This window comes from Urocampus carinirostris, chromosome 7 (assembly GCF_059441175.1).
Source record: "Urocampus carinirostris isolate Australia breed hairy pipefish chromosome 7, RoL_Ucar_1.0, whole genome shotgun sequence".
In the NCBI taxonomy this organism is placed as follows: Eukaryota; Metazoa; Chordata; class Actinopteri; order Syngnathiformes; family Syngnathidae; genus Urocampus; species Urocampus carinirostris.
Genome location: NC_142355.1, coordinates 35,438,280 through 35,465,904, shown reverse-complemented (window position 1 = coordinate 35,465,904; position 27,625 = coordinate 35,438,280). Strand labels below are relative to the sequence as shown.

At 40.9% G+C, this 27,625-nt stretch overlaps 1 protein-coding gene across 1 annotated transcript; it reads right to left on the bottom strand.

Annotated features, from left to right (window-relative positions):
- Positions 1-277: 277 nt before the first annotated feature.
- dnai4 (dynein axonemal intermediate chain 4) lies at positions 278-27,436 on the bottom strand. Its single transcript, XM_088340729.1, has 17 exons — positions 27,286-27,436; positions 27,033-27,192; positions 23,963-24,120; positions 23,791-23,894; positions 23,561-23,708; positions 21,941-22,080; positions 21,731-21,880; positions 18,176-18,361; positions 15,932-16,209; positions 15,783-15,863; positions 12,625-12,779; positions 11,467-11,627; positions 9,927-10,048; positions 9,773-9,871; positions 7,193-7,419; positions 3,360-3,513; positions 278-3,281 (listed from the first exon to the last, which is right to left on the bottom strand). The coding sequence occupies exons 1-17, from the start codon at positions 27,312-27,314 to the stop codon at positions 3,234-3,236; spliced, it is 2,400 nt and encodes a 799-aa protein (XP_088196855.1). The 5' UTR covers positions 27,315-27,436; the 3' UTR covers positions 278-3,233.
- Positions 27,437-27,625: the final 189 nt, after the last annotated feature.

Below are 27,625 nucleotides of genomic sequence, written 5' to 3'. Positions count from 1 at the left end.
CTCTGAAGAATCACATTTAATGCCATTGTAAACAATGTTCACTACGTTCTTACCAATGGCAATAAAAAAATCAAATTCTGACATAAACTAGCTTGCACTGAACAAAACATTGAAAAAAGAGGATACAGGATGTACTTGAATGCCAAGTGGTTCTTACTTAACAAAACAAGAAAGGGGAGGATGCAGTGAACATACTCTCGTATGGATAGAACAACTGCATAATGTTCCAACACCCACCAGCTCCAGAACAAAATATAAAAGTCAGACGACAAAAGAATGACAATTGGAATTGTCTTTATTGTCATTGATATCAACGTTGTAAAACACGTTGAAACATTGTTGCACGTGGACGAAACGACAAGTTTTGTAACAGGACCACTAAAAAGCTTTAACTGAGCAAAAACATGAAAGCTAGACAAAACAGGATATGTTGGAACATTAACTTGCTGTGACTGAACAAAATGTGAAAGTTAAGACGACACGGGATATATCAGACTGCCAGCTTGTTCTAACTGGACATAACAAGAAATGAAAATGATGCAGGGAACATACTCATGCATGGATAGAACTAGATAATGCTCCAAAACAAACCAGTTCAAACAGAACATGAAAGTCAGACAACACAAAAAACATCCCCAAATGGGAGCACAACAATAACAAGACCATGGAATATAATGCTGCCCCACTAAAATGATGTTATAAATCAAAAACATGAGAGTAAGACTTCAAACTAGCTCCAACAGAACAAAACATGAAAGGCACAAAAACATTCCCATATGGGGGCAGAACAATACAGAGACCATAAAATATAATGCAGGTACACTAACAAGCTGTCAGGAAACAAAAACATCAACGTATGACTTCATAGGATATGTTGAAACGCTGAGTAGCTCTACAAGAACAAAACATGAAATTCAGGCGACACAAGAAACATTCATACACAGGGACAGAGCAATAACAGGACCATTAAAAATAATGCAGGCACACTCACCTCAACTACAAGTTAACAAAAACTTAATTGTACAATTCAGTACATGTTAAAACACGAATTAGCTCAAAGTAAACAAAACATTAAAGTACACAGGACATCTACCCACACTTTGACAGAACAATAACAAGAGTGCCATGATGTCGAGACCGTAAAATATCGAGATGAAGGCACGACCGCGATGAGCAATCACAGTCCACAGTACAGAACATGACATTAAATAGTTAAGCTAACATGAGCAGGTGCATCTATTTTTGTTTTGGGCAAGAAGGAATGCGAGGCCGCTCATTCACATGTTTGGACATGGCAGCTGTGCGGCTGCTCCGGTCTGAGTGAAAGGAAGCGCTGTCAACCGTTAATAACCGCGTTAGCCGACGCATTCCTGGACAAAGTCTGCTTCGGACTCTTATTTGTTGCCCCGTTGTTTACAAAGTGATTCAACAAACTACAGTGTAATGGCTGAGCGTCAGTATTTGTAAAAAAAACCTGCCTATGGTTATTTGTGAATGCATTCCGAACCCACAGTTTTCCATGTAAAAAGTTAATATAACAAAATAATTATACTTACTTATGTGTTATATACTTGTATGTGAGTAAATAACATAATTTTAATGTAATGTAAGGGTTTTCCCTTGCCATTTTATCTACCATTGGTGTGACAGGACTCGAACTGGTAAGGTGGAGTTAGTGGATGGATGCAAAGGGGGGCGGAAAAAGAGATTTCGGATTAAAACTGATTTTAAAACTTCCACTTGAGAGGATTACCATGCTCTTAAAATAGGGGTGTCCAAACATTTCAGAAAGCGGGCCAGATTTGGTTCGCTGAAAATGTGTGAGGGCCGACTATTCAGCCTGGCATTCTTCAAACAGTTTTTAATAAATTCAAACTCCGTGAAAGGTTTGCAGTGATTGGCGATCAGCGTCGCGCTCTCGCAGCTTGCCTTTGTAGCGTTTTCATTTGACTTGCAGGGTCACGTAAAAAAGCGCTGCTGTGCTGTTAAAACAGCTTCCCATTGGTTCACCTTTTCACAGCGTTTGTTTCCAGTTTTTGTAGTCTTCACACTTGGTCTGGCAATGCTTCTTGATATTATATTCTTTGAAAACAGCCACTGTCTCTTCGCACACTAAGTAGACGCAGTTGTTTCAGATTATGGTCAAATACTAAAATTTCCCATTGTCCTAGAAGATAGATAGATGGATAGATAGATAGATAGATAGATAGATAGATAGATAGATAGATAGATAGATAGATAGATAGTATCCTTGTGTTGAAAAATAAAATAATGATATAGAATACAAAAATACCCAATATAACGTTTTGCTATAGAGTATTTAAATAGTGCCACAGAAAATACACACTGTAGTAAAAATAGGGAAATATGCAAATGTGGGGTGGGGTTTAATGTGGGCTTTTACTCCCCCGGGTGGAGTTAAAGAAGAAATAAATGATCTCCTCAGTCTGTCCGTGGAACAAGACTGTGCAGCAGTCTGTCACTGAAGGTGCTAATTCCGTTTGGAGATGATGCTGTGTAGTGGATGTGATGAATTGTCCATGATTGACCGCAGCTTGTTCAGTGTGCGTCCCCCAGCCACAGTTGTCAGGCTGTCCAGCTCTGTGCCCACAACAGAGCCCGCCTTCCTCACCAGTTTAGAAGCGGCAACCCTCAAAGTCAACTTTCCTTTTTTTTAATCTACGGTCCCCATGTCGGAAATAGGGTGGGCTAAAATTTTCACAGAAGGCCAAGGGCCAGGCGGTCAAAGGGCTACCATCTTCTGGTGAAATGGTTGTTTATTATTTTTTGTACAGATTTATTTTAGACTGCGGTCAACATCAGTGGCGAGCCACATATTATTAATTTTTTAACAAGAGTGTGTGGGCCAGTTAAAATTTGATCTAGGACCATAACTGCCCCCCGGGGCGAGTCTTATAACATTTTCCTACGTTAATCGTCTCCTTTTTGTCTCTTGATAATGGGTATGTCAAGCTTTGTTTCCATGGTTATCATATTTTTGCTTTTCCCTTTAGCATTATTGCAAATCTTAGGAATTATAGTGAATAAATATAGTACAATACAGTTTTATACTTCACTAACTCACTAAGTCTTTGACTAACACCTGAGATTCTGAACTGACCGACGAGAAAGGCATTGTGGGAAATTCTTCAACCAATCACATATCACCATTTTCATGATCCTATGATGCGAGTGGTACTCACACTTCCATAAAAATGTTTATTTTGTGAAAACTATGAACTACTAGAAGGAAAGTGAACCAGTTCCTCCAAAGTTGGCACCTGGAAACAAAAAAAATATATATATATATATTTAGAGTCGATAATAACACCAACATTTCAGGCAAAAACTTTCCTTACTGGTTTGCCTGGCCCGACGCTGAGATGATTAATTTTGTAGAACTTGACCTGTCCACTGGAGTCACCGGCCAGGATGCAATCCGAGCCCTTGGCAAACAGCATGGACGTCAATTGGATCCCCTGTGGTGCCGGTTCTACGATAACCGGGTCCAGTCTGAAAAAGATTCCAGCAGGACTGGTTTTAATGGATGCATTTTTCATATCGTGTACAGTCACTAAAATAGAAACCAAAGAAGTGAAACTACTACACGGGCAAGAACCAAGTGATTAATTGATGTCGTGATTACCGATGCGAATCACCTGTGCCCGCTCTTTTGGCTCCAACTGCCTTGGACTCTGATTGGCTCCCTGTCACCATTTAAACCCACTCCTTTCTGTCACCTGTTGTCTGTCCGCCTGCGAACCTCAGTTAACACTAGGCAAGCCTTTTTCGACCCTCACTCCCACCTGTTTTTTGCTCCTGTCTGTCCCCCGGCTTCGACCCGTTTTTCTACTCTTGTTTCTTAGCTTGCGTCCTAGATCACGTTTTTGCTTTCCTGTCCTACTGACCTGTTTTCCGCTCCCAACACCGCCATCGCTCGCCACGGAAGATCCGCTTCCGCGTTCAGAGCGAACTGCTTCTCGTGCCTAGCGAACACCGGATCGTGGGCACAGCCTTTCTTCTTTCCTTTGATAAAACGTATGAGAAATGTAACGCAATTGGGTACTGTTTCTGTTCTGGTTCTGAGAAATTTATACAATTAATTTTTGACTCAATCGTCAAATTATTCTGCATAAATTGTAATAATATTCAAAATTTTCTGTATTAATTGACATCATCTTCAAATTAATCTGCAGTAATCATCAGAATCATCAAAATAATCTCTATTAATCAACAATATCATCAGTTTAATCTGTATTAATCAACGCAACTAATAATTTAATCCGCATAACTTGATACAATCGTCAAATGTATCTGCATTAATCGACGCTATCCTCAGGTTATGCTGAATTAATACACTCAACTAACAAGTTAATCTGCTTTTATCAACACAATTAATAAAATAATCTGCGTGAAGTGATAAAGTTATGAAATTAATTTGCATTAATCAACCTTGTCAACAAATGTATCTTCATCAATCGACACAATCATCAAATGAATACAGATAATTATCAAATTAATCTTCATTAATCGACCCAATGGTCAAATTAATCTGCAATAATCAACACAATTATCAAATAAATTGGCAATAATTGACACAATTCCCCACATCAATCGGCACATAATCAAATTAATATGCAATAATCAATGCTATCATCTGCATAAATTGTCATAATACTCTAATTAATCTACATGATTTGACAACATCTTCAAACGAATCTGCATTTATCAGCACAATCATCAAATTAATCTTTATTAATCAACAAAATCATCGGTTTAATCTGCATTAATCAACACAACTAATGAATTAATCTGCATTAATTGACACAATTAATAAATTAATCCAAATGAATTGACACAATCATCAAAATAATCTGCCTTAATCAACAAATTAATCAAACGCATTAGCATTAATGACAATAAAATCAATCTGCAGTGACACAACAATCAAAATCATCTGCATAATCAACACTATCCTCAGAGTATGCTGACTTAATACACTCAACAAGTTAATCTGCTTTAATCAACACAATTAATCAAATAATCTGAGTGGAGTGATAAAATTATTAAATTAATCTGCATTAATCAACCTTGTCAACAAATGTATCTTCATCAATCGACACAATCATCAAATGAATACAGATAATTATCAAATTAATCTGCATTAATCGACCCAATTGTCAAATTAATCTGAATGAATCAACACAATTATAAAATAAATTTGCAATAATTGACACAATTCCCCACATCAATCGGCACATAATAAAATGAATATGCATTAATCAACACAATCATCAGATAAATCTGCTTTAGTTGACCGATTAATAAATTAATCTAATTGAGTTGACACAATGATCAAATTAATCTGCATTAATCTACATAATCAACAAATGTATCTGCATCAATCGACACAATCATAAAATAAATCCACACAATTATAAAATTAATCTGCATTAACTGACAAAATCATCCCTATAATCTGTATTAATCAACACAATCATCAGAACAAATCTGCAATAAAAATAATTAATATTAGTCCACATTAGTCAGCACGTCATCTAGATAATATGCATGAATCTATGCAATCATCAGAATATTCCGCTTTATTCGGCACAATTATCACTCAATCTGCACAAATTGCCATAATCATTGTACTAATCTGCAATAATTGACACAAATATTAAATTAATCTTGCCTGATTCCGTCCCCTGTTTCCTGTATCAATCCAGAGGCGTGTTCAGGAGAGTGATCAGACATGTAGTCTCTTGTTGATCGCTTGCCGCGCACTGCTGAACGGTTGTAATCGCTCACTGTGATTGCCTTACTGATCCAAAATGGCCGACGACAGTACAATGGATTTCGTTCTACAGCTTGCTTTGAGCGAGTTGGCTGATATGAGCGACAGTTCGCATATTGACACAGTTAAGGTTATCCTAAACGCAGTGGAAGGGTCATACCTGTCTTGCATTGTTCACAAACATTACCAGGCAATGTAAGACGATATATTACATCGCCAACAGCACTCGTCAGGGTGAGATCCTCCATCTTCTGCACTGTCGACGCCATGTTGGAAATCAAAGTAAGCGGTCTTTCTCCCGTGATTACTCGGGCACGCGAGCGCTCAATAATCACTGGCCGTTCAGAAGCTAGCGATAGCTCGCGATAGCAATCACTCACTCTCCTGAACACGCCTCAGGCTCTGTTCTCCTGTCCCGGCTACCCGTATCCTGCCTGATTCTGTCCCCCGTTTCCTGTATCGATCCCAGATCCGCGCTCCGTTCTCCTGTCTCGGCTACCCGTATCCTGCCTGATTCCGTCCCCTGTTTCCTGTATCGATCCCCGAACCAGGGTCCGTTTTCCTGTCCCAGCTACCTGTAACCTGCCTGATTCCGTCCCCCGTTTCCTGTATCGGTCCTCGACCACGCTTCGTTCTGCCATCCCTGCTACCCGACTTGTTCCGATCCACGATCATGCTTCGTTCTCCCGTCTGGCAACCCGACTAGTCCGGTCCACGTTCACGCTCTAATGAACCCTTGAAATAATTGCCTTGAAAGTTGTATTTTCTTTTTTGGGTGTGATGTCATTCAAATGTTTTTACAGTTAAAGGGATAGTCTAATTTACAGTTACGTTTGAACAAAAAATAAAATGTTTTTTATTTAATTTATTTTTTAGCACATACTTTAATCACTGTTTTGGTTTTTGGGGATGAAGAAAGTTTTTTCGAATGTAATATTTTTCAAAATGGCGGAAAATTTAAGCAATTCTTCTTTTATGATTTTCCAGTTTTTTTACAGTAGCTAAAAATAGAACGTGGCCGTTTCTTCGTTTACCTCATGTTGAGGTTTTTGAGTTTTTCCTTGCCCTCATGTAGGTTTTAGATCAGGGGATGGTGTCATAATAGTCAGCCTCTGAGAGTCTTTGTGATTAAGGGCTATACAAATAAACATGACTTGACTTGACTCACGACATTTCACAACGTTGATATCAATGACAATAAAGACAATTCAATTCAATTATTCAGCATTCATCAACACAATCATTCAATGAATCCCCATACATTTCAGGTGGGGGCGCCAACTCTTAATTCTGTAGTAGAGAAGGTCTGCTCCCTCAAACCTCCCATTTAGATTTATGGCCTTCACTTGAGAACATAAACCCCAGGAGGACGGCTACGGTAAACAAGGAACTCACAGGGAAGCGTTGAGGTCCCAGATCTCCAGCTGCTCGCAGTTGATGGCGGCAAAAACCGAAGGCCAAAGCGGAGACCACCTGACGGACAGGACCGGACTCTGGATGGAGCAGAAGCCCATGGCCGGGGTCAGGCAGTCGTCCTTCCACAACTGAATGGTCCAATCGGCCGAACCGCTCAGGAAGACGTCGGGGCTGAACGGGGACCACTGCACGTGATTGACGGGGCACTGCCAAAAGAGGAGACCCCTTGACCGATCACGGCGTCTCAAACTTGAGGCCCCTGCCCCATCTTCATATGTGAACGTTTATAGGGACAGTGTGTGTTAAGTGCCTCCTAGTGGTCAAAAAATCACTCAATAGAAAAACAATTTTGATTCAAAAATGAGCAACCATACAGGATCATGTAAAAGTGCATGTTTTAAAATAAATAATCAAATTTATTTAGCTTCCCCTCTCCAACATGATAATCAACCATCTTGCTGCTACAGGTAAAAAAAAAACTCTTTTTTTCTTTCTATTCTTTTTCTTTTTTAATTCTTTTTTTCTTTTTTCTTACTTTAATATTCTTTGTCTTCTTCCTTTTTTATTTAAACACTTCTTCTTTTTGCTTGCTTTAATCTTTTTCTTCTTTTTTCAATCCCATTTTTAGCATGCATTTTGTCATGATTACTGATGTGATGCACCTGTGCCCGCTCCTTTGGCACCAACTGCCTCGGACTCTGATTGGCGGCTCCCTGTCCCTATTTAAACCCACTTCTTTCTGTCACCTGCTGTCAGTCCGTCTGCGAACCTCAGTTTACACTAGGCATGTCTTTTTCGACCCTGACTCCCACCTGTTTTTTGCTCTTGTCTGTTCCCGGCTTTGACCCGTTTTTGATCCTGACCACGTCTACTCTCTTCTCTTGGCTTACGACTCGTTTCCGACCCCGACCACGTTTTTGATCTCCTGTCCCAGCTACTGACCCGTTTTTCCGATTCCAACATCGCCATCGCTCGCCACTAAAGTCCCACTTCCGCGTTCCCTTTCTCTTTCTTCCAATAAAACTGACAGAAATGTAACGGAAGTGGGTCCTTTCTCCGTTCTGGTCTTGACACTTTTTTTTTCTCACTGTAATCTTTTTTCTTTTTTTTTAATCTTAACCCTTTTTTTCTCCTTTTTTTTCCCCCCACTTTAATATTTTCCTTTTGTCGTGTGCATTGCGGGTGCTGGTTCATTTACATTTTCTGTTCTGTTTTGCTCTGTCCTGTTTTGTTTGAGTCGGAGGAAACCTGTGTTTGCACGTTTTGAGTAAAAGCTTGTTTTGTTAGTATTCCTAGTCTAAGTTCCTGTTTGCCTGTAAGCCTGTTTTTGTTTTGTTTTGTCCCTGAGAGTTGGACGACTTTTATTTTGCTAAATAAAAGTTCTGATCGTCAACGAAAAAGGGGTTCACCCTTCCTGCCTTGCCTTCGTTCTGGTCCGGTCTCTTGACACCTTTCTTTTTATTTTATTATTTTTTTCTTTTTGTTTGCTTTTTTCTGTTCTTTCTGTCTTTTTCTTTCCTTTTTCTTTAGTTCATTTTCTTTTCTTGTTTTTTTACTTTAATCTTTTGAGCTATGTTTATTTAGTCCTCTTTTTTTCTCTCTCTTTCTTTACTTTAATCTCTTTAGTTCTTTTGATTTAGTCCACTTCTGTTTTTTTCTTTTCTTGCTTCCATCTTATTGTTTATTTTTACTTTGCTTTTCTTTCTTTTCTTGTTTTTCTTGCTTTTTACTGTTTTCCTGAAATTCCTTTTCCGTCCGTCCGTCCTTCCTTTACGCCTTTTTCTTTCACTTCATGTAAGGCTAGGCAAAATAAGATAGGGAAATGTTTTGTTTTTTTTGTTCACTTTGAGTCTCCGTAGTTTGTACTATTCCTTAAAGTTTTTTAGGATTTGTTTTCGGTTGCTCGACACAATACAGCAACATATAGTGGTCAAATCCTATGCACTGTCCCTTTCATGAAAGTACTTATTATCTCTTTTCTACATCAATTTATGATTTTTTTTTAAGATCCTGCTTTGTGTAACATTCATCCATCCATTATCTGCACCGCTTATCCTCAGTAGGGTCACGGGGGTGCTGGAGCCCATCCCAGCTATCCAGTGGGCAGGGGACACCCTGAATCTGTTGCCAGCCAATCACAGGGCACACAGGGACAGACAAATCGCTCGCTCATTCACACCTAGGGACAATTTGGCCCGGCCAATTAACCTGACATGCATGTTTTTGGAATCTGGGAGGAAACCGGAGTGCCCACGCAAGCATGGGGAGAACATGCAAACTCCACACAGGAGGTTTGATCCCACAACCTCAGAACTGTGCCGCATATATATCCCCTGCCCTCTGCTCGAAGATAACTGCGATGGGCTCCAGCACCCCTGCGACCCTACTGAGGATAAACGGTGCAGATAATCAATGAATGAATGAATATTTGAGAATAGTATAATGTTTTTTTCTCAGACCTTTTCTTGTGGGAAAACAAATTTGGCCTGACCTCAACTGACCCTTGCTAAGTCCATTGAGTTCCAGACCCCTTTTATGGGGACTTGGCATTAGACTTACCAGGTGTTTCTGATAAAGGGCCAAATAATGGTGATGGTTGGACACGGAGCATTTGTGGATGACGCCCTCGGAAGTGCCGGCCAAGTAGATGCTCGAATCCTACAAAAAAATCAAATTTTAAAGAAGGTGACTTTGCCGCAATTTTTTGACTTACTGTGGGTTGAAAATCCAAGCAGAGGCCCGGCGTTGCCGTGGAAACCAGGATGCCCTCCCGCTTTGTTTTGTTGCCTTCGGCTTTCTTGATACCGTCTTGGATTCTCCTCAGCTCCAGCATGCCTGATAACCCATAAGTCTTTAAATAACTGAGGGACAATTTCAATCATAAAAAAACAATCATTTCGGAGGTATGTTTTTCTCACGGGATGTCATGATTGCCATGGCGCCCAATTGGCCCTGCCCGCGTGACACCAGCTCGTTGACAGATTGGCTATCCTCCTGTTTAAGCTCAGTGCTCTCACTCAGCTTTTGTCAGACTGTCAACGAACCTCTGCACCCGCAAGAGGTGGGTTTTGACTCCGTCTGGTTTCCTGCTTGTGTTTCCTTTCCAGTATTGTTCCCGTCTATTTTGTCCTGTTTAATATCGATCTACAGTTTAGTTCCCGTCTAGTTTGTCCTGTTTAATTTCGATCTCCAGTGTTTGATATCAACCCTGTCTGTCCTGTCCAGTATCGACCCCATCTGTCCGATATTTGCTCGTGCAATTGGTATCGATCTCGTCGGCCTCTGGCTTCCTGTCATTCCACTCCAGACTGCTGGCTTACGTCTTCCGCCCAACGGTCGCCGAATCACTGGCATTTGGGATTAACGCGCATGACTGCCCCATTTCCCGTAAAATAAAAGCTTGTGTGAGAAACGTCACGCATCTGGATTCTCATCCTGTTCCGGTTCATGACATAGGACACAACATTTGTAAATTTTTATCCTCTGCAAAGGACAACTGATATTACTGCTTTAAATTAGAATTAATATATTTTCCCATTAAAAGGAGATAAATTGCACAAAATTAGTTATATTTTCTTTTTTTGTTATGTAAAAAAAGAGTTAAATCAATAAAACTATAGTTTCAGATAAAATGGCAGAAGTTTATGTATTATTTATTCACATTTCAGTTAAAAAACAATTCTTGAAATTAGTAATATTCCCATAAAAAGTAGATTTGCTTGTTTTAAGAATAAAGTTCTTAATTAACCTAAAAAACAAGTAATAAAATAATACTTTTGTAGCGCATTTGACGTTGGGTCAGGATTCCGTTTTGCAACGTCAGAAAATGATCAAAAATGTGAAAACATGAGAATTCAATACTGTGTTGTAACTCAATCACATTGATATAACTATCCGGCAGATACTGGATGAATGTGGGTTTGTGGGGCATTATCTCGCATGTGCAAATCAAAGGTCGCCGTGTGGACTCCCCTCCAGGGGCCGGCCAGACCGGAGGCGTGAGTCAGGACGCCCGAGAAACTGCAATCCAGTTTAAAAGAAGCCAGCGAGCTGACAAATGGCAAAAAAAGTTCTCCGGAGCCAGCTTAACAAGCAACTAGAGAACCTTGCTGGGCCAGCGCCCAAGCCCTATCGAGCCTCCAGTCTCCAGCCCACGCAGGCACGGGGAGAACATGCAAACTCCACACAGGAAGGTTCGATCTCATGACATCATCTAATATTGGCAATTTTGCTGCAATCGAGTCGTTTCCTACCGATGCCATCGAGTCCATGGCTGGACAGGAGCCACTTGAGGACACGTCCATCCTCCGAAACGGACACAACGGATTCCACAACGTCCTCCTCGGAGAGCGTCATCTCCTGCTTCACCCAAGTCACGTACCACACCGGATGAACGTGACGCTTTTTGCAATCTCTTCACAAGAAATACAAATGTATTATTTGTCTATGTGAAATATTTCTATATTGCTTAATTAATATAAACTAGACCCCCAGGATACGACATGAATCTGAAGTGGGATCAAAAAGTGAAATTGCCATATGGCAATTTAGAAAACCTATGGAAATTAGCTAATACATTCCGAACGCCTTGAGATGGTACAGTGGAGTCGAGGGTGGATGCAAAGGGTGAGGAAACGGCAGATCAAATGAAAACTAATTTTAAATGTTTCATTTGGCCCTCGGAAGACTTTAATGGCCTTATCTTTAATAATAGTCCCTGTCACTGATTGGTTGGCCTCCTTCATTTTTTTGAAAATCGCGAGCTTCATTTCTATGATAAACATGGTCAGATCAGGAGGCTTCTCCTGCTACTGGTAAACATGGAAAACAGTACTATCCGTTTCAACTCCTACCCCAAAAACAGCTTAGAGAGGGATAGGCACTGCCAGGCTGTACTTGCCCAAGACACACCACAGAAAGTGGTGCCCCTACGACCTCATTGGTCAACGAATCCGTGAACCGTGATAAACGTTTGATTCAAAAAACAATAAGCTAAGAGACTGTTTAGCCAATCAGAAGACACAATGGACAATGCAAATCCCTGAAGTTGTAAACATGTGAAGCATAAACTGCGTTATAGCGAGAGATTTCTTGTATTTTGTAAATGGAAGAGAAAGTCATTGTGGGAAGTATTTCAGCCAATAACATATCAGCATTTTTATGATGCCTTAACGCAAACCAATGGCAGACCAGCATTTTATATGACATCAAATGATATCAAACAAGCATCTTCGAGAATTGAGCCGTCGTACCCACAGGCAACTCAAATACGTTTTGGGGTACGCAAAAATATGATGTCATGATGCCGTAAATAGGGGCTGAAAAACATCTTATCCAAAACCGTTTGCTGAAACGGTCATAAGGCGGGGTTGCCGTATCCCGGGGTCTAATGTAAGTGTATTTTCCCGCACATGCTGCTGGTGAGGAAGTTGCGACTTTCCCGATTCCGCACGCTGAAGATGGCGACGGTGCCGTCATGCATCCCCACCGCCAACTTGTCCGGGTTGTTTGTAGAGAAATCCAATGCCGTGATGCCGCTATGGCAGTGATAAACGCGCTCCGGCCACTAAAGGGGTCAATCAGACAAATGTGAGACTTGGGAACAAACATGAGACAAGCAGAAAAACAATAACGCCAATCAATTTAAATTTTATAAGTCTCAAAAAATGAGAAACATGATTCTATAAATGTGATTCGAGTCAAAAAAAAAACTTATGCAAGGACTTGCCCCCTCATGTCTTTCAGATTTTATTTTGCCTTATCTTTCTGCTCTGAGCATTTGCTCAGAAAATCTTGACTACTAACAGTGTCTGAAATAACGTCTGCCCGGGGTGTGCATCTTTTACGTCGGACGTACAACTTGCAAAACGTCTCTGACCGGGTGGCCGACAACTTATTCAAGAAAAGTTTTTTTGTTGTTGTTTTTTTTCCAAATCAAATGTTTGCTTTATTCCGGTTTCGAAATCTTCTTTCGGTTTGGAAATTTCGGTTCGGTTGGCAATTTGCATACTCGGCAGCTTCGTGCTTCCGGACTTTCCCCGAGCGTTATAAGGTCATGCATTTGCATATCATTTTCCACAGTAGACGCACAGAGAACACAAAAAAAATGGAGAAGTGGTTAGGAATCAATCCAAAATCTTAGCCCCAGAAGAAAGATTCAAAAGAAGCTAACAACATTTATGATGCTACAAAACGTAAGAGTACATTAAAAGCACCGCGGAAAAAGAAGTTCACGTGGCTTGTAGCAGACGACGCAACGCAAACATTGCATAGTAAATACAGGTACATAACTGATGGCAGATGGAAAACAGCAATGTCAGATACATGCAATGAATGTTATAAGTAGATTTATAATAAATTTAATTTTAAAGTGGTATTCTGTTATATATTCTGATTATCAATCCTTAATACTTTGCAACAACGGGTTTTTTTTGCGATTCGTCTTGTTATTGTTTTTCAAGTTGTGAAAAATGTGGCAGGCAACTTTATGGCTGGGCAGGCAACTTTTCAGAGTTTGCTAACAATTTGTCATGAGTTTCAGACATTGCTACTAATGATCCGAGGAGTCCAGAAGAAATAGAGAGCATTCTCCATTTGGGCCCTTGTGCCGTGGAATTGTCTGCAACTTCAGTGGAACCTTTTGAATTTAGGCCAAAAACACCCGTATATTCTATAGCTCCTGAATGACTTATATTTTATGTTGATGATGTCTGTGTCTTGTCTGTTGATGCCCTTGGACCATCTATTGCAGCCTGGTCATTCTGGAAGAGGGCTTACCTCAAGTGCAGCCCATTTTCAAGGTTTCTTAATTTCCTCATGCTGAGGTTTTTGAGTTTTTTTCCTTGCCCTCGTGTTGGTTTTGATCAAGGGATGCTGTAATAAAAGACTGTACAGCCCTTTAAGACTTCTTGTGATTAAGGGCTATACAAATAAATCTGACTTGAAACATTGCAATGTAATTTCTCTGTTTTCTAATTTTGCTTTGTGGGGTTAAAGTTCAGTTTTCTCGTTTTGATTTTGAATATGTGTCCCTGCAAGGGAAAACAAATGGAACAGGGGTAGGCATTTAAAAGCTTCAGCCTTCACCCTGTGTGCACACATTTAAGTACTGTAGTATTGTATTCTACAGCTGTTTGTGAGCAAATAGTTTCCTTTTGTTGATTAATGATCTATGCAGTTTTTTTGTGTGCAGTCTTTGAATAAAAAGCCACAAACAAACACAAAAAACATTATTCAAATCGAAAAAAAACGTAGAAAAAAGAATTCAAGACGACAAATCAGGAAACATAATGCAGGAAAAACATCAACCTTGACAAAAGCAGAACAATTCAATTAAAACGCACCAAGGACGAATGGAAATTGAACAATTATGAAAGAAATGGTGAAACCATTATCGCAACACAAATCAATTTCAAACAGAAATATGTCAACATAAAACATGATTTGTGACGATATTATTCGGAATTTTAGGACTGGGTTAGACAAAAGTGGTTGATAAAAATATGAATTGATTGTCGTATACATATATTCTACAAGATTATTTTCGGACCATGTATTTTTATTCATATTCCATTTTTTTATTTTACTATATTTACATATATGTATTATATTTTATTCATATATTAATGTATAATTCTATCTATCTAGATTTAAACATATTACATACATACATATGTGTATACATACATATGTGTATATATACACATATATATATATATATATACATATATATATATATACATATATACATATATATATATATATATATATATATATATATATATATATATATATATATATATATATATATATATATATATATATATATATTTGTGTATAATATTCTCACTGTCATGTAAAAAATTCTTCAAAATGTATTTTGTCTGGTAAACTAAATGATCCCTGATTAGTTTGTTTGAGGGTTATTTGGAGATTTACAGCTTTCTTATTCTGACGATATAAGAGTTATTGATGTTTCAGTATGAAAGTTATACGTCTAAAAACGATTTTGAGGGAAAACTTTCCTAAATATTATTATATTTACACATTCACTGCCATTAACAAATAAAAACACAATTTGCACAAACTCTTTCATAGATGTAGTGACATGAATTAATCAATATTAGATTTGAAGTGAAAACCCATCCATCCATTCATTAACTGCAGCGCTTATCCTCAGTAGGGTCGCGGGGGTGCTGGAGCCCATCCCAGCTATCTTTGGGCAGTGGGCAGGGGACACCCTGAACTGGTTGCCAGCCAGGCGCACGGCACACAGGGAAAGACAATTCACTCGCTCATTCACACCAAGGCACAATTTGGACCGGCCAATCAACCTAACATGCATGTTTTTGGACTGTGGGAGGAAACCGGAGTTCCCAGAGGAAACCCACGCGAGCACGGGGAGAACATGTAAACTTCACACAGGGAGGTTTGATCTCATGACCTCAGAACTGTGCCGCACACGCGCTAACCACTGCGCGGCCGTGCTGCTCGAAGTGAAATTATAAAAAATTCCAACTTTGAAAAATGACTTAGCAGAGCATCTAAATATATAAAATGGGTTACATACGCTCAGGTTCTTTATCGACCAGCAGCAGATCATGCCTTTTTTCCCAGGTCTGAAGTCGCCGTAGCCTACTGCCAGTAGATCCTAGGAAAAAAGAGATTTTATATCAAAATATATACTGTATACATTTTAGCTTTAGATTTCTTCCCTACAGGGTTCTGCTTGTTCCAAGTTAAGCACGTGATGTTCCACCCTTTAGTAAGCTCACAACTGAAGGTCCAGAGAAGTTCCAGAGATGGATTTGGCTCTTCCTCTTCCTCAACTTCTTCCTCTTGCTCCTCCTCCTTGGCTTCCTCTTCCATCACCGGCTCTTCCTTCTTTACTTCCTGCACTTCGTTCCCCACCTCTTCCACATCTTCTTCCTCTTCCTCCTCTTTCTGCTCGTCCTCCTTGGGGAGCTCAGGTTCGGGTTCCGTCTCATAGGAGGGCTCTTTAAACACAGTTGATCAAATCAAAATGTATTTTTATAGGACTGTTCAGACAATGAAATTCAACTCAAGGTGCTGTATAAAGACATTCAATGTAGATCAAGAAAATAAACTAACGCAATGGGTGAGATCATCAGGATAAGACGAGGCCCAAGACCGATAAGATATTCAAAAACTAGTATAAGCACTTTCAAATCGATCCTGAAATTGATGGAAAGCCAGAAATGATGCATCAGCACCTCCGTGTTTGCCAGAGGGAGGACTTGGCGGATTCTAATTTTATACTTCAAATCATAGAAACCAAATGCTTGTGACATTATTTTGGGGGAACCAAGAGTGCAGGGAATTACAATCATCAAAATGGCAGGAGATAAAAGCAAGCATCAACACCTCTGTCTTTGCCTGAGAAAATACGGCTATATTCTTCAAATGATAAAAAATAATCGCTGGTGACATTCTTTTGGGGGAGTCCAGGAAGCAGGGGATTATAATTCAATAAGAGAAGACACAAGCATGCATCAGCACCTCCGTGTTTGCCTGAGAGAGGTAGGCACTACGGGTCCCTTAAAACAAGGACTAACAGGGTCAGAGACAGTTTTTTCCCCAGGGCCGTCACCACCCTCAACGAGCAGCCAAACTAGTAAAAAAAGTGCCATTTTATTCAAATGATTAAAAAAAGCAATCTAAATTATGTTTTTGATATCCATCCATCCACCCATCATCTGTCCCACTTATCCTCATCAGGGTCTTGGGTGTGCTGGAGCCCATCCCAGCTATCTTCAGGCAGTGGGCAGGGGACACCCTGAACTGGTTGCCAGACAGTCGCAGGGCACACAGAGACACAGACAATTCGCTCGCTCATTAATACTTAGGGACAATTTGGCCCGGCCAATTAATCTGATTCTTGTTTTTGGAATGTGGGAGGAAACCGGAGTGCCCGGAAGAAACCCACGCAAGCACGGGGAGAACATACAAACTCCACACAGGAGGTTTGATCTCACGACCTCAGAACTGTGCAGCACACGCGCTAACCACTGCGCCGCCGTGCTGCCTTGTTTTTGATATGTGGAATGAAATTAGGCTCAGAGTTAAACATGACCCCTTGGATCTTAACAGATTGTGAAGGTCTAAAAAGTTCATCTCTCTGTCTTTCTGCACAGATGATTAAGATCTATGCTTGTGATTTAGGAAGCTCTCTGCCATCAATTACTATATTTGAAATATATTCTAAAAGGGTATCAATAGGACTTGTTTCACCACGGCAAAGTACAGCTTTGCGTCATCACCGTAACTATGGAAACAGAGCCTGTGTCTCCTGAGGACATCCCCATGGGAAAGAATGTCACAATTAAAACGTGCTGGGCCTATGATTGAACCTTGGGGAATCCCAAATTTCATTTCATATACAGAAATACATAACTGATGGTACTATAAAGTATGTCACCAAAGTGAGCACACCCCTCACATTTTTTCAGAGATTTCATCATAATGCTTAATCGAACAACACTGGAAAAATGCTTTGACACAATAAAAAGGTAATTTGTGTAAAGCTTATAGAGCAGTGTAAATATATTTCCCCTCCTCAAAAAACTCAAAATATTTATAGCCTCACAAATTTCCACTGGAATGTTCTTCCAAATCTGAGGTCATGAGATCGAACCTTCCTGTGTGGAGTTTGCATGTTCTCCCCGTGCTTGCTTGAGTTTCCTCCCACATTCCAAAAACATGCATGTCAGGTTAGTTGGCCGGTCCAAATCGTCCCTAGGTATAAATGAGCAAGTGAGTTGTCTGTCTCTGTGTGCCCTGCGACTGGCTGGCAACCAGTTGAGGGTGTCCCCTGCCCACTGCCCGAAGATAGCTGGGAAGGGCTCCAGCACCCCCGCGACCCTACTGAGGATAAGCGGTGCAGGTAATGGATGGATGTGACACTAGGCTCACTTTTGTGACATACTGTGGAAGGTGCTTTACCTTTGATCTCGGGAAGGTTCCTGTAAGAGGCCAATTTGGGTTGAAAGATGTTGGCGACGAGACATCGTTCCATGATGAGCAAGTTGCGTTGGAAAGCGTCCGATTCGAAGATGAGCTCGAGCTCCGGCTTGTCGCTCATGTCGCCACCTTGCATTTTGAAAGCAAACAGGGAGCTTCCCGTGCTGGCTGGGCACATAAAGTCAGAAAAATACATTTGATTCAGTCTACATTTATTCCGCTGTATCAATTGTAAAAACACAGCACGATGTGATATTATATTGTTCTTGTCATGATCGCTGACTAGCTTCATCTGTGCCCGCTCATTTGGCGCCAGCCGCTGCGGGCTACCTGATTGGTTCCCTGTTCCTTTTTAAACCCAATCCTGTCAATCTCCAGTTGTCAGTCCGTCAGCGAACCTCTGTTGTCACAAGGCTAGCATTTTGACCCTGACTACTGTTGATCCTGCTTTTTGCACCCATTTTTCCACTCGTCCTTTCCTGATCTCCCTGTTTGTCTCCGGCTACGACCTGTTTTTGACCCCGACCACGTTTTTGCTCTCCTTTCCCGGCTATCGACCTGTTTTTTTCGTCCTCGACACAGCCATCTCTCGCTCTGGAACATCCACTTCCGTATTCGAAACATGATCTGATTGTGTGAGCGACTTGCTTCCCGCGTTCAGCGAGCACCGGATCGCGGGCGCTGCCCTTCATCTTTCTATCAATAAAACTTGTGGTTAACGTTACGCATTTGGGTCCTGATTCCGTTCTGGTCATGACAGTTCTGTTTTGCTGAATAACTGTTTTCTGTTTTTCAGGAAAACATTTTTTTTGTTGAACGGTATATTTCTTCTGTTTTTTGTTATATTTTGGGAATCTCTTTTTCTGTGTTTCATTTTTTCCTGCTTCTTTAAAAAACAGTTTGTTTGGAAAATCATTTGTGTAGTTTTATTCAAATACTAGTTTTCTGTTTTTTGAATCCTATTTAAGGTAAGTAATTTTTCTTTGTTTTTGAGTGATACTTTGGGGGGTAATTTTTCAGATTTTTTTCCTGTTTTGCAGAAGAAAAGATTGGGTCATGACTTGGAAATTATTTTTGTCATGATTACTGATGTGACTCATCTGTGCCCGCTCATTTGGCACCAACCGCCGTGGGTTCTGATTGGCTCCCTCTCCCTATTTAAACCCTGTCCTGTCCATCCCCCTTTGTCAGTCCATCTGCAAACCTCTGTGTATACAAGGCAAGCTCCTATTTGTCTCCGGCTGCGGCGTGTTTTGATCCCGACCACGTCTGCTCTCCCGTCCCGGCTTACGACCCATTTTTGTTCCTGACTACGTCTACTCTCCCGTCCTGGCTTACGACTCGTTTCCGACCCCGACTACGCTTTGCTCTCCCAGTCCCAGCTACTGACCAGTTTTTCCGTCCCTAACACCACCATCGCTCGCTACGGAAGATCCACTTCCGTGTTCGGATCACAATCTGAGTACGAGATTGACTTGCTTCCCGCGTCTAGCGAACACCTAATCGTGGGCGCAGCCCTTCCTCTTTTCTTCAATAAACATTGGTAAACATTACGCAATTGGGTCCCGTTTCGGTTAGGGTCCTGACAATTTTTCTTCTGAATGTCTTTATTGGTAGTTTTTTTTTCTAATTGTTTTCTGTTTTCAGAAAAAAAAAAAGTTTTTGTTGAATGGTATATATCTTTCTGTTCTTTGTTATATTTTCGGAATCTCTTTTCCAATTTTTTTTTTCTGCTTCTTTAAAAAATTGTTCAGTTTTTTAACACATTTGTGCCGTTTTCTTTCAAATACCGTTTTCAGCCTCTTGGAATCTTATACAAGGTAGTTTCAGGGATTTTTCTTAGTTTTTGAGTGATACATTTTTGAGTGATATATTTTTTTAATCTGTTTTGCAGAACATAAGATTGGGTAATTTTTGGTAAATAATTTTTCTTCTGAATGTCTTTCTTGGTAGTTTTTTGGAATTGTTTTCTGATTTGAGAATATATTTTTTAGGTTAACAGTTCTTTGGAATATTTCTTTCCCATTTTCTTGATTGTTTGGGGGGTAGTTTTCTATTTGTCATGAACCAAAACAGGATCAGGACCCAAATGTGACATTTCTCACACAAGCCTTTTATTTTACGGGAAATGGGGAGTCATGCACGTTAGGCAGCAGTCTGGTGTGGAATGATAGGAAGCCAGAGGCCGACGAGATCGATATCAATTGCCCGAGCAGACATCGGACAGATAGCCTCGATACCGGACAGGACGGGACAGACAGGATTTATATTAAAACAGGATATTGAAATTAAACAGGACAAACTGGACGGGAACGAAACTGGAAACCGATATTAAACAGGACAAAAATAAACAGGAACAATACCGGACAGGAAATACTAACAGGAAACAGGACCGAGTCGAAACCCACGTCTTGCGGGGCAGAGTTTTGTTGACGGACTGACAAAGGAAGAGTGGGAGCACTGAGCTTAAATAGAAGGCAAAACAATCCGTCAACTAGCCGCAGCTGGCGCCACACGGGCAAGGCCAATTGGGCGCCATGGCAACCATGACACTATTTTGCAGGCAAATATGTATATTATTATTCTGAATTGCTTTTTTGCTGAGTAATTTAGTTGTTATGCATTTTTTAAATCAGAATCTTTTGTTTCATGTCTTCATTTTGGGGGGTAGTTTTATTTCTTGATGTGTTAAGACTTAAAAAATTCTTAGAACCAGTAAAATTATATTTCGGAAAAATGGGAAGAAAATTATTCTGAAAAACAGGAAAAAAATACAGAAAAAACATTTTGAGAAAAAGAAAAAAGGGATTCAATAAAACGTAACTTTATAAAAAAAAAACGCAAGATGACAAAGCTCACCAAAATAAAATGACAGAAAACTGTATTAACTGTTATTGTCAGGACCAGAACAGAGACAGGACCCACTTGCTTGTGTTTCTCTTAGTTTTATTGGGAAGAAGGAAATGGATTGTACACACGATCCGGAGATTGCTGGTCGCCGGGAGCAGGTTGCTCAGACGTGAAAATGGTATTTCCGTGGCGAGCAATGGCGGTGTCGAGAGCGGAAAAAACAGGTCAGTAACCGGCACGGGGGAGCAAAAATCGTGGTCGGGATAAAAAAATGGGTAGAAGCCGGGAAACAGACAGGAGCCAGAACAGGAGAGAGTCAGGCGCGAAAAGTTTGCCTAGCGTAAGCTGAGGTTCGCAGACGGACTGACACCCTGTGACAGGAAGACGGGGATATAAAAGGTGACAGGTAGCCAATCAGCGTCCGAGGTAGTTGGCGCCAAAGGAGCAGGCTCAGGTGCCTCGCATCAGCAACCATGACAGTTATTCCATTATTGGCTTCAAAACATTTACCCCCTAAAAAAACATTGCATACTGTGACAAGTATAATTTTAAGGCTATAATCTATAAATTAATTTAATTAAATGAATAAAAAAATGCCAATATATCAAACATATTTAGTTAGCAGGTCTATGAAAATATCAAAACAGTGATGAGGTTTGTTTTTGTATTTGTGCATTTTCTCTTTACCAGTGCCGACCGTGCTGATACTGCTGAAGCTGTCCATCCTCTTGGGACCTTCACTCAGGTCCAGATTGTGTTCCGATAAGGTGGCCTTCTCCGCTTTGGGGCCCTCGTTTTGGAAGGAGTCGAAAATCTCCCAGATGGTGGCCATGGTGCCTTTGGCAGAATTTCAGTTTGAATGGAGTGAGCGATGAGGCACGTTTTCGTCTACCTCACCTTGATCGTGCATGACGATTTTCTCGCTCTGGACTTTCTTGTGCTTGGCGGCGCCCACGAAAGTCTGCATGGCTCGCTCCACGTACTTGTCGTTTCCCAGTCTGTTGTTGCAGAGCTCAATATAGAGAATGTTGCTCTCTCTAAAGACAAAAATTACAATAAAGGTTGGGTAAGGTAATCAAGACAAGATAAAAATGTTTTATTAGACAGACGGACGGACGGACGGACGGACGGACGGACGGACGGACGGACGGACAGACAGACAGACAGACAGACAGACAGACAGACAGATAGTATTTAAATAGTGCTACGGAAAATAAACACTGTAATAAAAATAGGGTAATATGCAAATGTGGGGGTGGGGTTTAATGTGGGTTTTTACTCCCCCGGGTGAAGTGAAAGAGCCTCATGGCAGGAGGAAGTAATGATCTCCTCAGTCTGTCCGTGGAACAAGACTTTGACAGCAGTCTGTCTCTGAAGTTGCTCTTCTGTTTGGAGATGATGCTGTGTAGTGGATGTGATAAATTGTCCATGATTGACCGCAGCTTGTTTACTGCCCGTCTCTTAGCTACAGTTGTCAGGCTGTCCAGCTCTATGCCAACAACAGAGCCCGCATTCCTCACCAGTTCATTAAAATGATAGGCATCCTTATTCTTAGCGCTGCCTCTCCAACACACTGCCACATAGAAGAGGGCGATTGCCACAACAGTCTGATAGAACATTTGCAGGAGCTTTTTGCAGATGTTGAGGAAGTACAGTCGGCTTTGTCCTTTCCTGCACAGAGCTTCTGTGTTGGCTGTCCAGTCCAGTTTACTGTCCAGCTTCACCCAGGTATTAGTAGGTTTGGACAAACTCTACACACTCTCCTTTGATAGTTACGGGTTCCGTCTGAGGTGTAGTCCTCCTGAAGTCCACCACCATCTCCCTGGTCTTGGTGGTGTTCATGTGCAGGTGGTTAGCGCCACTGCATTGGACAAAGTCCTGGATCAATATTCTATACTCCTCCTTCTGCCCACTTCTGATACATCCCACGATACCAGTCTCATCAGCAAACTTCTGCATGTGACCAGACTCAGAGTAGTAATGAAAGTCCGACGTATACAGGGTGAATAGGACCGAAGAGAGCACGGTCCCCTGCGGCGCTCCCGTGCTCCTGATCACAGAGTAAGATGTACAGTCCCCCTGTTTCACATACTTGGGTCTGCCTGTCAGATAGTCCGTAATCCATGCTACAAGGTGTGAGCTTACTCCCATCTCTGTCAGTTTACGACTAAGTAGCAGAGGCTGTATTGTATTGAAGGCACTGGAGAAGTCCAGAAAAGTAATCCTCGCAGCACCCCTGCCCCTGTCCAGGTGAGAGAGGGATCGGTGTAGCATGTAGACTATAGCATCCTCCGCTCCCACCTTCTCCTGGTAGGCATACTGCAGAGGGTCGATGGTGTGGCGTAACATGAACCACTTTCTGATAAATGTGAGGTCTTTCAACCGTTCTCATTATATGCCGCCCCATGTGAGGCATGGTGAGATGAAAATAAAGATTAAATTTGTCTCTTCAGATTAAATAATACATAAATTATTTACTCAAATGAACAATTGACCCCAATATCCACTATTACTTACTTAACAGCTTGAGCATTTTCAGCCTCCTCGGACATGCACGTGCTCGGCAGATCCAGAAGAACGATAGTGTCTGTCTCAGTCAAGTAAATGTTCAACACCTCGTCCAGAGAAATCTCATCTGGTGTCTGTTGAGGTTGTCTGGCCGAATCTGGGGAGGGAGCGAAGAATGTACGAGTAAGAGCGCCTTTTGTCATAAAATTCCTGAAGTTAAATTGTGAAAAAACAAAGACCAAGTGGTGGGCCGGTGTCCAACTTGATAAAGTGATGTCCACTTTGTGAGCCAAGTATGACTTTGTTTGATACACTAGGCAGACTGCTGCTCCACCTGCAGGACCTGGAAACAAAAAGAAACAATAAAAATGAGCCAATGTGATCATCTTATGTACTTTTATATTTAGTTACCCCGAGGAGGGCACCATTGAGAAGGAGGAGGATTTGGAAGTGTCCCATCTGGAGTAATAATCCTCAAAAAAGTTCCTCTGTGGTTTGGCGTGGGGGTCTTTGTGCTCAGGTTCGTACAGGGGCTTCGGGGTGACATCGTTGCCTTCATCATCTAGCACCTGGTAATTGAAAAAGGCAAGTGGAGATCAGAGGAGATATCTGATTTTTTCATTTTGTAGCAGGTACCAACTTCTTCTACACTAATGAGAATCTGACAAAGAATTGTTATTCTTTTAAGTGACAATATGGATTTAGCTAGATGGATACCACTTGGAAAAAAACAGACCATACTTCCATATTTTCTTCCATACTTTGCCTTAAAAATCATTGATTTGATCATTTAGATAGATAGATAGATAGATAGATAGATAGATAGATAGATAGATAGATAGATAGATAGATAGATAGATAGATAGATAGATAGATAGATAGATAGATAGATAGATAGATAGATAGATAGATAGATAGATAGATAGATAGATAGATAGATAGATAGATAGATAGATAGATAGATAGATAGATAGAAAGATAGATAGATAGATAGATAGATAGATAGATAGATAGATAGATAGATAGATAGATAGATAGATAGATAGATAGATAGATAGATAGATAGATAGATAGATAGATAGATAGATAGATAGATAGATAGATAGATAGATAGATAGATAGATAGATAGATAGATAGCAGTATCCTTGTGTTGAAAAATAAAATAATAAAGTGAAAGATATAGAGTACAAAATACCCAATATATCGATATAGAGTATTTAAATAGTGCTACAGAAAATACACACTGTAATAAAAATAGGGTAACATGCAAATGTGGGGGTGGGGTTTAATGTGGGCTTTTACTCCCCCGGGTGGAGTTAAAGAGCCTCATGGCATGAGGAAGAAATGATCTCAGTCTAGGAGAGAATATTTAGCTAATTTTCAACCTGGCAATTCTAAAAATTAATTACATTAAATTAAATTAATCCAATTTTGGTGATTTTGTCAGGCTCTTGCACATCATTTCCCCTCTAGAGGGCACCAACATAGGAGGAGTGGCTGGAGAATGCCCACCTGTGCCTGATAAATCTTAACGCCTGCACATCATCCGAACTCAATATTTATATAAAAGTAGGGTGTTAACTGTTGACTGGTGCTTGCAATCCTACTTCCATATGTTCTTGCGTGAGCAAGAAGGAATCAACCAGCGACGGGACAGGAAAGCTGTTTCTTATCCGCTTTAGCAACAACAAAAGACTGAGTGAACTGGATGCACTTGGAGCAGCTGAAAAAGCCAAAGCTGTAGTTGGTCAGATTAGGTGTAAGTGACAAACTTTATCGGTTGGTGGGAGAAACTACTAAACCAGCGACGGGACAGGAAAGCTGTTTCTTATCCGCTTTAGCAACAACAAAAGACTGAGTGAACTGGATACACTTGGAGCAGCTGAAAAAGCCAAAGCTGTAGTTGGTCAGATTAGGTGTAAGTGACAAACTTTATCGGTTGGTGGGAGAAACTACTAAAAAGGCTAGTAAAAGATTGCAGGAGCCAACATCGACAAACTGAATCACAAAATGCATTGACATTTGCTCGCATGAGCAGCTGTGGAAGTCGAGTGACGCTGAAGGAAGCAGAACGAGCAGCTAACAATCACTACAGCGGCTAACTGGGAGCCATAGCCTGCAGCCAAGTAGCTAAAACAAGTGGCTAAAGAAGAAAACTATGTGAAAAAGCACCAGATACCTGAAATATAGGACTCAGCGAAGTTTGCTTACATAACCAGCTGTGGAAGGCAAGTGACGTTGATGGACGAAACAGGAGCAACTAACAATAACAATAGCAGCTAGCCATGAGCCATAACCTGCAGCCAATTGGCTAACAGAAGTGACCGGAGAAGGAAAAAGTGGAAAAATGATGGGAATTAGCCATAATGACGTGCAAGGCTTAAATGTGTATGGTAAGTTGCCTCTGAGTGCTAAAAGCACCAACAGTACAAGCTGTCAGGACCAGAACAGAGACAGGACCCACTTGTGAACGTTTCTCTCAGTTTTATTGGGAAGAAGGGAAAGGATTGCACACACGATCCGGTGATCGCTGGTTGCAGGGAGCAGGTCGCTCTGAACGCGGAAGTGGCACTTCTGTGGCGAGCGATGGCGGTGTCGGGGGCAGAAAAAATAGGTCACTAACCGGGACAGGAGAGCAAAAAACGAGATCAGCAACGAGTCGAAAGCCAGGACAGGAGAGTAGACGTGGTCAAGATCAAAAAAATGGGTCGAGGCCAGGAAACAGACGGGAGCCAAAACAGGAGTAAGTCAGGGTCGAAAAGCTTGCCTAGAGTAAACTGAGGTTCGCAGACGGACTGACAACAGGTGACGGATAGACGTGGGTTTAAATAATGACCGGGAGCCAATCGGAGTCCGAGGCAGTTGGCGCCAAAGCAGCGGGCACAGGTGAAGCACATCGGTAATCATGACACAAGCTAGCTTTGCAAAATGGTCATTTGCAGTAGTAAGCTGGCGCGGCCTAACATATTGGCTTACTCAAGTTGTGTCATCTAATTTTACATTTCTAACCCTAAAATCATGTTTGAGTGCATGTGCTTTTGCTTATTCTTTGAACCAAAAGGGTTTTATTTCAATTTTGTATTTTACACCACTAAGGGTCGCTATATAATTGTTTTGAATAATTCCATAATATATTTTCTTTACATTCTTGCATGCAATTTTATTCGTCTCAACTTTATTTATTTGTTTAATTATACCTCTTTTTGGGCACTCTGGTTTCCTCCCACATTCCAAAGACATGCATTTCAGGTGGATTCAAATTCAGAATGACCCTAGGTGTGAATGAGCAAGCAAGTTGTCTGTCCTTGTGTGCCCTGCAATTGGCTGGCAACCAGTTCAGGGTGTCCCCTGTCCACTGCCCGATGATTGCTGGGATGGGCTCCAGCACCCCGCGACCCTACTGAGGATAAGCGGTGCAGCTAATGAGATGAGATGAGATACCTCTTTTTCTGTAGCCCGTTGAAAATCCACTGAACTTACCCTAATAGGTTTCCGCTGAGCGAAGTTTCTTCCCATTTTACTGTCCGATAGCATCCGGGACCCCCTCCGGCTGTGAAATCCCGTGAAGCTCCCCGTGAACTTGGAGCTGTGGAGGCCTCTCTGCATCGCTGAAGTGGATCTCCTCATCGCCCGAGAGGAGCTGCAAGACAAAATAAGAATAACACAAAAAGAAAGGAGAAAGTTTGGCCATGTTGGTGCAAGGTTAAATACGTGGTGTCAAAACAATACATACGCAGTAAGAGTTGAACTATTTCGCTTCATGTTTCGTTCTTATGTTTTGGTTTTGGTTTGCGTTGTTGAAATATAACAATAGAATATACTTTTTAAATTTCTCGTTAATTTGCATACGCGGAGGGCTTCTGTTTTACTTTTGAGACACTTGTTACTCCTGTTGCCATGACACAAGTGCGCATGCGTAGTATGTCCAGCTCAATAGGATTCAATTCGAAGTTAATGTTGAACTATTGTATATCGATTTATATTTTTTATTTCATTTTATGATGCTGAAAATTAGGATTCAAGTAGAATTGCAAGTTAATCGCCAGATTTGGGACGCAGAGTGCCTTTTAAAA